At 42.9% G+C, this 15,290-nt stretch overlaps 1 protein-coding gene across 2 annotated transcripts in view; it reads left to right on the top strand.

Moving 5' to 3' along the window:
• Positions 1–264: 264 nt before the first annotated feature.
• DOCK8 (dedicator of cytokinesis 8) overlaps positions 265–15,290 on the top strand; it is a gene marked incomplete at its 5' end in the record, with an annotated part of 175,940 nt that continues 160,914 nt past the window's right edge. For both annotated transcript variants that reach the window (XM_080911132.1, XM_080911133.1), the window contains one exon: positions 265–317. In XM_080911132.1, the coding sequence (XP_080767258.1) occupies positions 265–317 (53 nt within the window). The remainder of the gene's footprint in view (positions 318–15,290) is intronic.

Raw genomic sequence — 15,290 nt, 5'->3', positions numbered from 1 at the left:
TCCGGAGCGCGGGTTCGGCGCGGCGTCCACGCCCTCGCCGAGCGCTCGGTGCGTGCCAGGCCCGGCGGCGCCGCAGGCGGGCGGCCGTGCAGAGCCCTCCCCCCGGGAGCGGCGCGGCCAAGGTGGAAATGCGGAAGTTTCCCCGGCGCGGCTGACAGATGAGGCTGGAGGCGGGCGCGCGGGGCGCTGCAGCGGCTGTGCGTTCGGGTCCCGTCCCCCCGGATCCCCGCGAGCCCCGAAGCCGTGGACCCGCGCGCGCGCGCCATGGCCACGCTACCGAGCGCCGAGCGCCGCGCCTTCGCGCTCAAGATCAACAGGTAAGACGGCGTGGTTCCCGGCCAGTCCGCGGAGTGGCGCGCGGCTCCCCGTGGCGACTGCGGCGGGCGCGCGGGGACTCAGCCTCGTCCTCGGTCACCCGTGCCGCTGTCCGGAGCAGGGTCTCGCATCACCACGCCCCACCCCGCGTGGCTTCCACCGCCCTCGCTGTTCTGACAGGTGGCCCGGCCGGGAGAGCGCACCGCGCGCCGCCGGGTCCTCGGGGCCGCGCGCCCGGACTCGGCTTTACAAATTCCGCCTTCCTTTCAGTCCCGAGAAAGGGGAAAGAAGCTAAGTGCCCGAAATCAGCTCTGCTTTGAAGCAGATCCGTCCGTGGTCCAGGGTTAGGGCTCTTTCAATCCACCTCTTTCCAGAAAACATCTTGGCCTCTGATGGCATCGCTATTTTTATACCTTGGTCCAAAAGGAGCCAGCCCTGAAGTGGAAAAAAAGATTTTTAAAAATTCTTCCTTTAAATAAGCGAAAGGGAACGAGCTGTAGTGACGTTTAAAGGTTTATAGCACGCCAGCGAGGCGAAGGACACAGGGATTTCCAGTTTATAATCAGAGTTGCACACAAGACATCTCCGTGAGTTAACAAAGTTCTCGGTAGAATTGAGCGGCAGTGTTTCCTCCACTGAAAACTGCTGACAAGTATTCAGGAGCATTTTTTTTTTTTTTTTTTTTTTTTTTTTTTTTTTTTTGCTTTGACCTGGGAAATCTAGACTGCCTGGCTAAAAGATAAAGTGGAAGGGCAGCGTTCTGGAGGACTTCCAAGGTTGGTTTTTTTTTTTTTTTTGGCCTGTGGGAAGCTGATCCACAGTAATTCATCTTTGGGCTGTTAGTGAGTGAAGCCTGAGTCACCAGAAATCGCCATCCTTCAGTAAATGAGCAGCAGTAGGGACTTAAGAGGGCCTGTGGAGCTTCACTGTGTAGTTGTGAGCAAGACCTTCCACTTCCTTAACGATTTCATCTGTCAAATTAATTATTAATGTGGACTGTATACAAATGCTAAAGGGTGCTACGCTAAAGTCATTAATTCTATCATAATCCATAGTCTTCCTATGGGAGCCTTTTCCCGATTCAGGCTTTGGTGGGGCAGCAAGGGCGTGGGATGGAGTTTCTGATGGCTGTCATTGCTGCCTAGCTGCTCCTCCTCACTCTGTCCCGGTCAGGAGAAAGAAACAAGCCAGGAAGCAAGGAACAAGGGCAGGAAGATCTTAGGGATTCAGGAGGGGTGATACTGATCTGAAGTGACTGTCCCGGACCTAGCACAAGCCTGGAGGCACTCTTGCAAGGAGCTATGGGGTTGGTGTAACCCTAGGTCAAGGATTAAGGTCCTTAGCCAGGCTGGTGGACTTGCTTACAATCCCAGCCTTCAGGAGGCTGAGACAAGGGATCACAAGCTGAATGCCAATCTAGGCTGCATACAGAGAACTTGTAACAAAAAACCAAACAAAGCAGAAGCAAACTCCCCATAAGCCCCCAGCCCCAGCAAAACAGTGTTAGAAAAAAAAAAAACAAGAGCCACCGTACATTCAAATTTCCTTACAGAGTTTTGTTGCAAACTCTCTGTATACCATTGGGCATATTCATTTTCTTCTCACATTTGATCTCCCCACTCCCTCTCTTTGAGCCTCTTCAAGGTCTCACTTTGTGTCTTTAACTGGCCTTGAACTCCAAGCTGGGGCTGCAACTGTGCACCGTCATGCCCCGTTTTTGCGTCAGTGGGAATGGCTGTAATAGCTGACCGAAGCTCCTCCCACTTCTGACAGTTAAGATTAAGTAGAGACTGAGTGGTTATACGGCCTGGTTCAGAATAACCCTTACATAGCTGTCAGCGCACACGTCAGTACCACTAGCTTTGTTGTGGTCATCGTCGTCCTTAATAGCATCAAATCTGAGATGATACTAGAGACCCTAAGAAGACAAAGTACAAAGGGCAGTATTTTTCAGGCAGAGGTCATTTGGGGCTTGGCGGGGGGATGCCAGTGGCCACCTGCAGCTTTCTTGGGGTTCTGTCTCTCACATGTGCCACATTGTGCTGAGAACCCCAAATACACTCATTGGAGCAGAATGTTCCAAGAAGTACCCACTTGGGAAAGTAAAATATGTTTTCCAATCTTTTGGAAAGAGTATAAATTGTATTTTTTTAAAAAGAGTTTTCTTCCCCTCCCTATTAAACCACTTTGTGTATTGAGTGCAAGAATTATGCTGAGGGCTTGTCAGGTATAACTTTCAGAAGAGTGGGTTAATACTTGTACTTAGTGTGGATGTAACATTAAAACCAGCCACTTAAAGTCGAATACTGACTTTCAGACGTTATGCTATCAGAAACCTTAGGACACTCAGTGGTCCTGGACAGAAGATGCGGCTAGCTTGAATTGTCTACTTGACACAATCCAGAGTCACCTGGGAAGAGAGTCAAAAATGCTGGGTTGTCTACATCGGGTTTGCCCGTGGGCATGTCTCTGTTAGATTCTCTTCATTGTTGTTTGATGGAGGGAGAGGTAGCTCGGTGGGGGCAGCGCCGTTTGACAGACTCGATCATAAGCTGCGCAAGAGTGAAGAGAGCGACTTCAGCAAGCCAGGGTGCGCATGTGCGCATGTGCGCATGTGCGCCTCTAGCACTTGGTTGTGGACCCGATTCACAGCTTGAATTCCTGCTTTGACTTCCCCAAAACGATGGGCTGTGGCATGAAACTGCAAACCAAATAAACTCTTTCCTCCCCGAAGCGGAGGTGTTTTACCCTGCAGAGAGAAATGAAACGAGAAAGAAGGGGAAAGTGAAGCTGTCCGTGTAGTTGCACAAGACTGTCATTTGTAAAGGCCACAGTTAACAGTGGCAGCCAGCACTGTGGACTGCTCTTACGCTGGCCCTCTGCACTGGGCCTGTGCTCTTTTGATCTGCGTGTTTTAAGAATTTCCTTAAAGTGCAAAGAACTAACTTTTGAGAAACTCATTTCAGTATCAGCATTGACAGTTCTGCATCTGAGCAGTGCCTAGGATGTAAACAAGGTGCTGTGTCAAACATGGAGAAAATCGTTTATCTTACACGTGTGTGCGTTGGTTTTTAAAGTAGATGAGTTTCCAAAAGTAAGACTGTGTTGAAACAAGGCCATTGGAACTTTTAGAACACTTTCATATTTTCACCTATAACAATGATAGTCCTTAAGATATTTGTTCTTCCTATTAATGAAATATTATAATCTGACATACTAAAAATTACAGTTGCAAAGAACTCAGCTTTGGGCCTCGGCCTCAACCAGGAGTGAGCCTGGTCTTACATACAGTCTGTGAAAAATGTTCCCCACTGCATGCAAATTTCTGTGGCTTCCTGCAAGCAGCGTTGCCCAGTGCAGGGCCAGCGCCAACCCCAGAGGAAGTCGTAAATACTGGCAGCAGCTGTCACCCATGGCTGTCCCGCCTCTCTCATGCTCTCAGGACTGTATATTCACATGCTGGAAACCATCAGGTAGGACATGCTAGGAGCATCCCCGTTCATACGCACACACATGATAATCATGCAATTAAAAATTCTAAATGTAGAACAAGCATAAGGCATACCAGTCATCATTAGGGTGATTTTTATAGAAGAATTTTTATAAAACCAGGTGCTAAGAAAGAATAAAGTGACATAAAGACTTCATTCAAGGAGAACCCCAAGGTACCAAAAACCTGTAATTCAAGCTATTTGGGAGGCTGAGGCAGGAGGATTACAAAAGACCAAATCCAGCCTCTGCAACTTGAACCCTGTCTCAAATGTAAAAAGAAGGCTGGGAGTATGGCTCTTTGGCAGAACCCCTGTCCAGCATGTACCAAACTCAGTACTGTAGCAGAGGGAGAGGGAGGGGAGGGGGAGGGAGGCAGGAAGGAGAGATGGGGCAATGGCTCAATGGTAAAGTGTCTTGCTGTACAAGCCTGGTGACTTGCATTTGATGCCCAGAACCCACAGGGAGGCAGAAGGAAAAGACTGACTCTATAAAGTTGTCTTCTGGTGTCATGCCTGCACCCCTCACCCCCACATATATATACACAATAATAATAATAATCAATAAAACAAAGTTTAAAGAAAAATGACAACTTAGGGCCGGAGAAACACTCAATGGTTAACAGCAAGTACCTGTCTTGCAGAGGATTCCCTCACATGCATTTGTGAAGGCAGGTTTTACTTCCCCGCGGGCTAATGGATAGGCACCATATGGCTTCGCAGAGAGAGAGGCAGAGCTCAGAGACAAGGTCTCCTGCCTCAGTGCTCCACACAGAGTTGGAGAAGGAATGGGATGATGTCACAAACCATCTGGTTTCTATAACAGGGACATAAAAAGGCAGGAGGTAGTCCTACTGGTCTTCTTGCTGGAGAACTCTTAAGAAGCAAGGCCACTTGAGTCTTTTCAATAGCAAACAGCTAGTTACGTAATAATATCTCAAGCAATTTTATTAAGGGCTGAAGCAAGAGAAACATACCATTCCTGGTCCCATAAGCATCCAGTCTTATATTTAGCCCAGGTTGGTCTTGAACTCATGATGATCTTTATGCTTCATCCACCCATGTGCTTGGATTACAAGCACACATGACCATAGCCAGCTTCCAGGTCTCCACCATTCTTTCCATTGAGATTCATCATTGTGAATAGATCACACATATGCATGCATGCACATGGGACCCAAGTGCATCTCCTTGAAGTAATACCTTGGGGGAGCAGAAAGGAGAACAGAAATTGTAGGCAGAACAGAAGACAGGGCGTGAGCATTTGCATGAGCTGTGCATTAAGTTCAGATGATGACTTTTGGAAGTCAGTGCTCCTCTTCTTCCCTGCTCAGACAGGGTCTCTCGTTTCTGCCAGAATGTACTCTAGGCAAGCTGGTTCATTAGCTTCTCCTGGGTCTACCTCCAATCTCACCACGGTAAGAGCGCTGGGACTACAGATGTGAAACACCACATCTGGCTTTTTCCTTGGGTTGCAGACATTTTGCTGAGCACAGATGATCAGGCTTGAGCAAGCAAGTGCTTTGACCTGCTGAGCCATCTCCCTGACCCACATTTCCTCATGAAACTTAAAACCATCTAAATCAAAAGTATAGTAAAGAGAAAAGGAAAAATACCCACATTTCAACCACTCATAAATTAGTAATACCTATTAGCATTTGGATACACTTTCTTCTGATTTTTACAAAAACAAAGTCATCTTGTGCATACTGCATTGAAATCTTGAATATGTGTCAACAACTCTCCAAGTCATTTAATGTAGATTTATATTATAAATAATGTAAATGTATTATGATTCACTAAAGTAGTTATTATTGGGGATAAAGGTAATTCCCAGTTAGCGTGTTTTCTGTGCTTCTGCAAATACTCCCATAGCATTTCTGGTAATAGAATTATTTGTTTCAAAAGTTTAAGTTTTTTTTAGTTAGGTTTTTTTTTTTTTTTGCAAATGTATATGTTTATGTGTTTGTGTATTCACCCATATATTCATGCAGAAGCCAGAGGACATTTGGTATGCTCTTGGTTTTTTGGTTTTGGTTAGGCTGGCTGTCTAGAGCTGGGCTTACAGGAGCATGCAGTCATGCCAAGCTTTTTACTCGGGCAATGGCATCCGTGCTCAGGTCTTTATGACCTTGCCCAGCCTTAGTTCTGAGCCAGCTTTAGTTCCCTGTGCTTGTTTACCATGTTGACTTCCAGAACAGGTCCACCACTTTCTGCTCCCACCTCCGGCCCCGCGAATGCTCGTCTCCTTAACCATTCACTACTCCAACTACTTAACCATCTCCTACCCCAGCCATTTACCATTTATCAAGTTTACCGTTCCTTAAAGTGTTCATGTGTTAATCATTGACCCCTTGCCTTTCTTAAAGCAATGAAAGCAGCCATGCATTTCTTCTCTTTGGTTGAAGTACAACCCGAGATGATGCTCACTGTTACCGGTTCTCCTTCCTACTACCTTATTCCTTGAATAGTGATTTGTTTGTTTGTTTGTTTTTTACTTTGCTTATTAGTTTAATTCAGTCAACATCTCCTTTGAGTGTATAAACCCCAACCACCTTAGACAAAATAAGATTTCAAATCATATGACATATTGTATGTTTTCCCTGGGAGGAGTGAATAGACAATGTGAGGTTTTTTTTTTTTTTTTCATGTTTTTTGTGTGCCTTTTCCTGAGGAGTTGGAATTTGGGACAAAACATGTGTCTCTGCTTAGAAAATTCTCAAAGCTTCCTGGCTTCCTCTTTTCTTGTTCTCTCGTAACAGAGGTAAAACTTACCAACTTACTGTAGTCCAACTACAACTAGATTGAGAAATGCAGAACTATAATCAACCACAACCTCTTCCTTCCTTTCTCTCTTTTTTCTTTTGCATATGTATGTGTGTATGGTTGTGTGTGTTCACATGTGTGTGGGTACATGTGTATCTATGTACATGAGTGACTCCATGTGTGCGTGAAGTCTCTGGGTTGACATCAGGTATCACTTTCTCTCACTGAACCCCAAGCATGCCATTTTGGTTAGTCTGGCTAGTCACCTTGCCCTAGGAGTTTTTGTCTCTGCCTTCCATACAATGGCATTGTAGGAAGGTCATTGTACCCACCTGGCCATTACCTGGGTCCTGGCTGTCTCAGTTCTCCCCTCCCCCTTGCATGGCAACCCATTGAACCGTCTTCCCAGACCCTTTCTTCCATTTCCTTATATTCTTCCTCCCTCCCTCCCTTCCTCCCACCATTCCTCCTTCCCTCTCTCCCTCCATCTTTTACAAGCATGTCTCTATTTTTGGTGTCTTTGTGCATGTATGTATGTGGGTACTCAAGTGCCATGCCCATGTGTGGAGGTCAGAGGATCACCATATGGGTTCTAGGGAATCAAACTTGGGTTGTCAGACTTGGCAGCACAGGCTTTTTAACAGCCGAGCCATCTTTCTCTTGTCTTTTGATTGAAAACAAAGGGCTCTTGCTGTAGACCCAGGGTTTCCCTGGCAGAACACTTTCCATCAGGGACCCACCCTCAGCAGCCACAGAGTCTTAAGACCAAGGTAGACCAGTTTTTGTTATAACCCCTGCCTTCCATTCCAATCTCTCTAGTCTCTAGACTTACTTCTAGCTCTCCTGAAGCCTGCCTGCAAGAGTCATTTCTCCCACCCAACCTCCACCTCTCTTGGGACTCTCCATCTCAATGCAGACCCTCGTCTTCTCTAGCTATCTCTTGCTGCCCATCTCAGCCCTTCTTTCTAGGGTGTCACTGGCCACCCACAGAAGCACTGTACTAGGAACTTCATAGCCAATATACTATGTAGTATTCAGAGTATGCAACAGTAACTAAACAATGCAACACCCATTCACACAGACAAGGCCAGATATGTACACCTAAGTCCAGATACCTAAGTCCAAGTGCAAAATCACAAACATGAACAGCCCAGGTAGTACCCCTCGCCCAGAAGCCAGTAATCCCATCACAGTAAGCCCCAAGAAACACAATTTAGCTGAAACATGAGACAAGGGCTTCAAAGTAGCAATTTTGAATATGTTCAATAAACTTTAAAGAGAATATGAAGACCGTTAAATTAGTGAAGACCGTTAAAACACAAACAGTTGTTTTTAAGACATATTACAAGATATGGGAGTGAGGATTTCAGGTCTTGAAGACAAGGTAGAAGAGAGGGTGGCACAATCAGAGAAAGTGTTAAATCTAAAAAAGAAAAAAAAAGTTAGACATAAGCCGTGAAGGAAAACTAGGACACTATAAAGTGACCAAATCTACAAATAATAAGAATAGAGGAAGAAGAAAAGGAAACTTAGGTCAAAAGCACAGAAAATATACTCAGACCACAAAATCAAAAGTAGGGACATACACCACAGCAAAAAAATAACAGGAATAAGTAAAAACTGTTCATTCATACCTCTCAATATTAACGGTCTCAATTCTCCAGTGAAAAGACACAGACTATAAAATTAGAAAACAGGATCCGTCTTTCTGTTGTATCTAAGATAACATCTTACCATCAAGGATATATATGTATATGTGTATATGTGTATGTATATATGTATGTATGTATGTATATATGTATGTATGTATGTATGTATGTATGTATGTATGTATGTATATATGTATATATGTATATATGTATATATGTATATATGTATATATGTATATGTGTATATATGTATATATGTATATATGTATATATGTATATATGTATATCCTTAGCAAAAAGAAGGGGGGAGGTATTCCAAGAAAATGGAGTCATGAAACAAGCATGTATAGCTATTCTAATATCTGATAAAATAGACCAAACCAAAAACTAATCAGAAGAGATGGGGAAGGACCCTACATATTCATCAAAAGACAAATCCACCAAGAGGATTATCCACCAAAGCATAAGAGCACCCGAGTTCATAAAAGAAGCACTACCATGCTAAAGTCACACATTGAGCCTCACAGTGATAATGGATGACTTCAGTACCACTCTTAATAACAGACAGGTCATCGAGGCCAAACCTAGACAGAAATGCTGGAGTTAAATAATGTCATAAGTCAAAGGACCTAGCAGATGGTGTACAGCGCATTTCACCCACGCTTGCATTCACGCGCGTGTGTACACACTACACACACTTACACATTCATCTCACCAGTTCATGAAGCTTTCTCCAAAACTTGCCACACACTTGGACACAAAAATAAATTTCTTATAATCAAAAAATATAAGGAAATTGAAATAACATCCCATTCCACCACAGATTAAAACTGGATCTTAACAACAGAAACAGCAGAAAATATACAAACTTGTGGAAACTAAACATTGAACTTACTACTAATGAAAAATGGGTCAAAACAGAAATCAAGAAGGAAATTAAAACTTTTTTATAGCTGAATAACAGTGAAAACATAACCCAGCCAAACCTATGGGACATGATGAAGGCAATCCTAAAATGCAAGTTCATAGCACTCAGCGCCTACATAAAAACTTGGAGATCTTAGTTTAGTAACCTAGCAACACCTGGAAGTTTTATAGCAACAGAAAGAAATAATCAGGCTCTGGAATTAAAGAAATGAAATAGAAAGGAACAAACCTGTATTATAAAAGCTGTAAGACAGTGAAGAGAGAAAGTGAAGAAAGTGCTGGAGGATGGAGCGAGCGCCCATGCTCATGGATGGGCAGAATTAATGCTTTAAAGCAGCCGTCTACTAAAAGCGGTCCACACATTCAATGTAATCCCCACCAAGATCACAACACACGCCTTTAAAGAACTGAAAAGCAAACTGCAGCTACGCACAGAAACACACAGAGAAACCAGGATAGCGGAAACCATCCTGAATAGTAAAAGAAGTGATGGAGGAATCGTCATCCCAGATCTGTAAGAAAAACAGCATGGTATTGGAAACCGCCCCAAAACAAAAACAAAGCAGGCATATTGGTTAATGGGATAAAATGGAAGACCCGGATGTAAATCCAGATCTCTTCTGACACATGATATTTTTTATTTTTTTGACAAAAAAGCCAAAAGTATACAGTGGAGAGGACTACAGCATCCTCAATAAACATTGCTGGTCACACTGGATGGCCACAGGCAAAAGAATTAAATATATACTTATTATTGCCCTGAACAAAAATCCAAATAGAGCAAGGACTTCAATATAAGATTAGATACCCTGGATCTGATAGAAGAAAAAGTAGGGTGAATAGACTTAAACTCATCGGCTCAGGAAGATTTTCTGAGTAGGACACTGTTAGCACAGCTACTAAAACCAACAATTCTTGAACAGCTGGAGCTGAAAAGCTTCTGTGCAGCAGACGACACCATCATTAGGGCAAAGTGGTAGTCTAAGATCTGGAGAAAGATCTTTACCAATTATGCGTCTGATAGAGGGCTAGAGTCTGGAATATATAAAGATCTAAAACAACAAAACAAAACGACCCAATTTAAAAATTGGAAACAGAACCAAGCAGGGTTCTCGAAAGATGAAATAAAAATCACCGAGAAATATAGCAATGTTCAACACCAACACCCTAGCCATCAGGAAAATGTAAGTTGTAACTACTTTAATCTTACACCATATAGATGGCCAAGATCACAAAAATAAATAATAGCGCATTCTGGCCAGAGTGAGGGGAAAGTAATTCATTGCTTGTGGGAGTGCAAACTGGTACAACCACTGTGGAAGTCAGTGTGGCTATTCTTCAGGAAGCTGGGAATCCATCTACCTCAAAATCCAATAAACCACTCTGCTGCAGAGATGCTTGCTCATCCAGGCTCATTGCTTCCCTATTCATAATAGGCAGACACTGGAGACAGTAGAGATGTACATCGGCTGACAAATGGATAATGAAATTGTGGTACATTTATACAATGGAATGCAAGTCAGCTGTTAAGACAAATGAAATGCCTGGTAAACAAATGAAGCTAGAAAAAGAAATCATCCCGAGTGAGGTAACCTAGACCCAAAAGACAAATATTTTTTGTTTTCTCTTGCATGTAGATGTAAGCTTTTAAGCTTTCAAAGCATGTGGTTTGAACAAGCACAGAGGATAATTGCCTAGTAAGGGACTAGGTGGAGGAGGAGATCTCCCAAGGAAAGGAAAATAGAATATATTGTTATGGAGAGACAAAGTAGAAACTAGAACAGAAGGATTAGGGAGGGAGGGGATGAGAGAAAAAGGTGAAGGAGAGAATATTAGACAGCAGAGGCCATTTGAAAAAACCATAGAGAAACCCACTACTATAGAAGATTCCTAAAATATATACACATATGAAAGACACGTGAATGAGGCCATCAAATAATAAGAAAAACAATGCTGGAGCTATGATTTTCCAGACACACGGGGTAGCTGCACATATGAACTTATAGAGATTGTATTGGCCCGCACAGGCTCAAGACATCCCCAGTCTCAGCTTCTTACCCCTGAAGGTAGCTGCAGTTGATATCTGCTGGCAGACTGAAAAATCAGTTCCTTAGGAATATGGACTAGATCAGGGCAGGCCCTGTGGCCAGCGGTACTTGGCTAACCCAAAAGGTACTCAGTGGTATTTTTGTGAACTCTTTGTTTCATTCTGCTTTGTTTAGACATTTTTTAAATCTTTCAGTCATTTGTTTGCTTGTTTGTTTTTATTTGGGGGTGGCTGTGTTCCTTGTTTTGTTTGTAGAAAGAGGAGAGCAAACTCGGATGGGCAGGGAGCTGGGGAAAATCTGGGAGGAATTGGGAGGGAGGAATGACATGATCGAAAGTACGAATTAAAAATGTTTCATTGGCCTTGCCTTCGATGGTCATGGATGCTAACCAAAATGAAGAACCAGAAGAGGAGGGAGCCTCTCTTGCCTTTTGGCCTTTGTCCTGGCCATGCTGTGCCTGCAGAGAGGCTGACGTTGGGTTCATGGCCCTGGGGATGCATTACCCAAAACATTTCTGGAAATCCTTTCAGAGAACACTGCGTCTTAACAACAGCTCAGTGTAAGAGCACTTTGCTTACAGGGAGAATGGGCTCCATTTTTTTTTCAAAGTATTAAAACATATAGAAAGTACAGATAATTTTGTACCAAATATTTGAGAGTCCTCTGGATGTAACTGAACAGTTGGCAGCATCAGCCTCTTACTGCTTTTGCTATAGAGATTTTAAATTAAAAAAGGGGGATGTTACTGAAAAACAAAGTCTCTGTTCTGTTCCCTCACATGACCCCTTTCAGGAGGTTGAGGGTGTGTGTGTGTGGGCATGTGAATATGTGTGTGCATGTGTGTACAAAAGCATGAATACTCATCCATAAGCAGTGAATTTTATATGATCATTAACATTCAAACAGGCACATTACATTATCAGCTTGAAATAAATATGAGAAATGGGGCTTGAAGACACAGGTCCGTGAGAACCAAGTGAGGCCTTAGGTGCCATTAGGGGAGATAATTATAAAGTCTTGGGTCTGTTTGGGGTGCCTTCTCAAATAGTTCTGAGAACACATGCCAAAAGAAGTTCTGAAAGTGATTTTCAGAAAGCTTACATCTACATGCAAGAGAAAACAAAAAATATTTGTCTTTTGGGTCTAGGTTACCTCACTCGGGATGATTTCTTTTTCTAGCTTCATTTGTTTACCAGGCATTTCATTTGTCTTAACAGCCAACTTGCATTCCATTGTATAAATGTACCACAATTTCATTATCCATTTGTCAGCCAATGTACATCTCTACTGTCTCCAAGTATAACAGAATAAGTTGCATGGTGCTACTCATGTGGGATTATAAAGAACAACAGTTGTTTATATAATATGTGCAACCTAATAGTATTTTCCAATCAGTCCTTAACATTATAGTCTTGCTATCATTTCCTGGAATGGCCAGACAGGACATTTTGTAAAAAAAACAAAAACAAAAAACAAAAAAAACAACTTTTTAATTTCTCCCTCAGCTGGCTATACCACATGATGTATTTGAAATGTGTATCTAAGTCACAGTAACATATTTATTTTTAAATACATGTTTTTAAAAGCACAGAATAAAGATGTTTGTCTCCAAGTCTTAGGATTCAGAAAAATATGTTGATTAGCAAAGGGCTTATGTGTGCTCAGCAGTCTGTTTGGATGTTTTGCTTGTGTAACAGAACCATCACCCCAGCTCTCTGGATGGCTGGCCTATCCGATGCACCGAAGCTCACACCAGAGAAATGGCTATCTCTCTAGCCCTAAACTGACATTTTTAATAGAGATTAAAATGTCTGAATAGAAGTAGGTTTGCAGGATGATTAAAATTTGAATTGGCGATGAAAATTTAGCTGACATTTGTAGTCCTGTCACTTGGAACATGAGAATGAGGACTTCAAGGCCTTACAGGGTTACTTGAGATGCTGTTTGAGGAAAAAAAAAAAAAAACAGAAATCAATTGGGAACACATGATTCCTATTATTGTATCCAAGAGAGGTTATTCCTGGATATTTTCATGTGAAAGTCTGTGTTATATATATTTATACTAATAAGAAAACAAAGTTTAAAAAAAGACCCTTACAAGATTTTAAAAGGCCAGAAAGTTGTATCATGGCATTGTTTTATTGAAAAGTAAGCATGTGCGTATATCTATGTGGCAATAACCAGATGAACACATGTGGTAAGGGCTAAAAGATGTGTGACAAGTGTTATCCCTGGTGGATGAGATTATTCAAGGTTTTGACTTGTACTTGGGGCAAGCAAATAGGTGTGCAGATATTATGCCCTCGGAAGATTCTTTAAAGTCTCCTACATTTAATATTGTCAAGATTCCTCTACCGACAAATGAGATAAAGGTGGTGTGGATACATTTACAAAATTTTAATTCTCATAATTTAAATTTAAAAGTTAGTTTTGAGAGGATGTGTTTGAATTTCTCTTATAGGGCTTTTCTTTAAAATTCAGATGGATACAAAGTACCCACCATGTCTGCATCTCCACGGGGCAGTTTGAAACACAGACTTGGGGTTTGAGCCCTAAGTCATGGAAAAGGTTGATTGGGAAGTCATCTCTGAAGTGAGACTTGGGAGTGAAGGAGGAATTTTGGGGTATCATTGATATGGCCCAGCAGGTAAAGGCACTTGCCATCAAGTCTGATAAAGTGAGTTCAGTCCCCCCCCCCCACCCCACACAAACACAGAATTTATTTTATCCTGTAAGAAAAGAAACAGAGTGGATTCAGGACATGAGTCATACCAGAAGAGAACTGTGAAGAGGAGGAATAGTGTGGTCAAGGTGTGGCAACCTGGTACATGCTTTGGGAACCGGAGCTGGCACAGCAGCGTGCAGCCAGGTGCCAGATTTCAAGGGTGAAGCAGCATTGGCTTTGCCTTGTTGGTTCGTGGAATCTCCAGAGGCAGCAGTTTTAGGAACTGTTGGAGGAAGTCAGGTCTCATAGGGTTAGAGGTTGAGTCAATGCAGAGGAAACAGAGGAAGCTGACAGAGGCCACTTTTTTAAACATCTGTACAGACAGAAGTGGGACAATGGTTACCAGAAACTCCAAGGAGGCTGCGGCTTTACACAGACAGAACACCACACAGAAAGGATGTGCGGGAGTGAGAAAGAAAGTTACTTAATTAGTCCATTATGTAACTAGGTGTGGATGAAGGTGTTGGGAGTACCTGATGCTGGCCAAGGAGTAACACATGCTGCATTTGTAGGAGCACTGAGGCTTTAAAAGTCCACATTCCCAGAATACAGGGTCTCCTTATGGCCTCTTCACATGAAGAACAATGTTATACATTGTACTTAGTTCATATTCATCTTCTCATTACCCTCTTCTTCTCTCTTCACTTTTGCTGGTCCCCTCGAAATCTCAAGAAGTTTTCCTCTGCTTCCCCCGCCTCTGTCTGTCTGTCTGTCTGCCTCTCTCTCTCTCTCTCTCTCTCTCTCTCTCTCTCTCTCACACACACACACACACACACACACACACACATATTCTTCACATGGAAGAAAATATGCAACACTTGTCTTTCTTGTTCTAAAACACTCTTGTGTAACCCTCTCTTTGTTCCCTTCTTCCCACACAGCCCCCTTCTAGTTTCCTAGCATTGAGTTCTCACAGCAAGTAATAACATTTCTGCTTACATGTCTTCTACGTCGGAGACTTTGAGACATGACACCTTCATTGACAGCACTGCCCTTAAGAATGTGTTACTCAGTTTAGTTTTCTTATGTTTATACTTAACTTCCTGAGTCTGGAGAGATGGCTCTGTGGTTAAGAACACTGGCTGCTCTTCCGGAGGACCTGGGTTTGGTTGCAGGACCCACATGGCACCTCACAATCATCTATAACTAAACTTCCAGGGGATCTGTCTTAGTTACATCTCGGTGTGCTGACAAAACACCATGGCCAAGCAATATATAAAAGGAAGTGTTTAATAGGGTTTGTGGTTGCAGAACGTTAGAACCCATAATGGCAGTGCAAAGGCACTGTGGCAGAACAGCTGAGAGCTCACATCTTGATTGGCAAGCAGGAGGCAGAGAGGACAGTGGGAATGACACAGGTCTTTAGAAACCT

Source organism: Micromys minutus, assembly GCF_963924665.1.
Source record: "Micromys minutus genome assembly, chromosome: 2".
NCBI lineage: Eukaryota > Metazoa > Chordata > Mammalia > Rodentia > Muridae > Micromys > Micromys minutus.
This window is presented reverse-complemented; position numbering and strand designations above follow the sequence as displayed.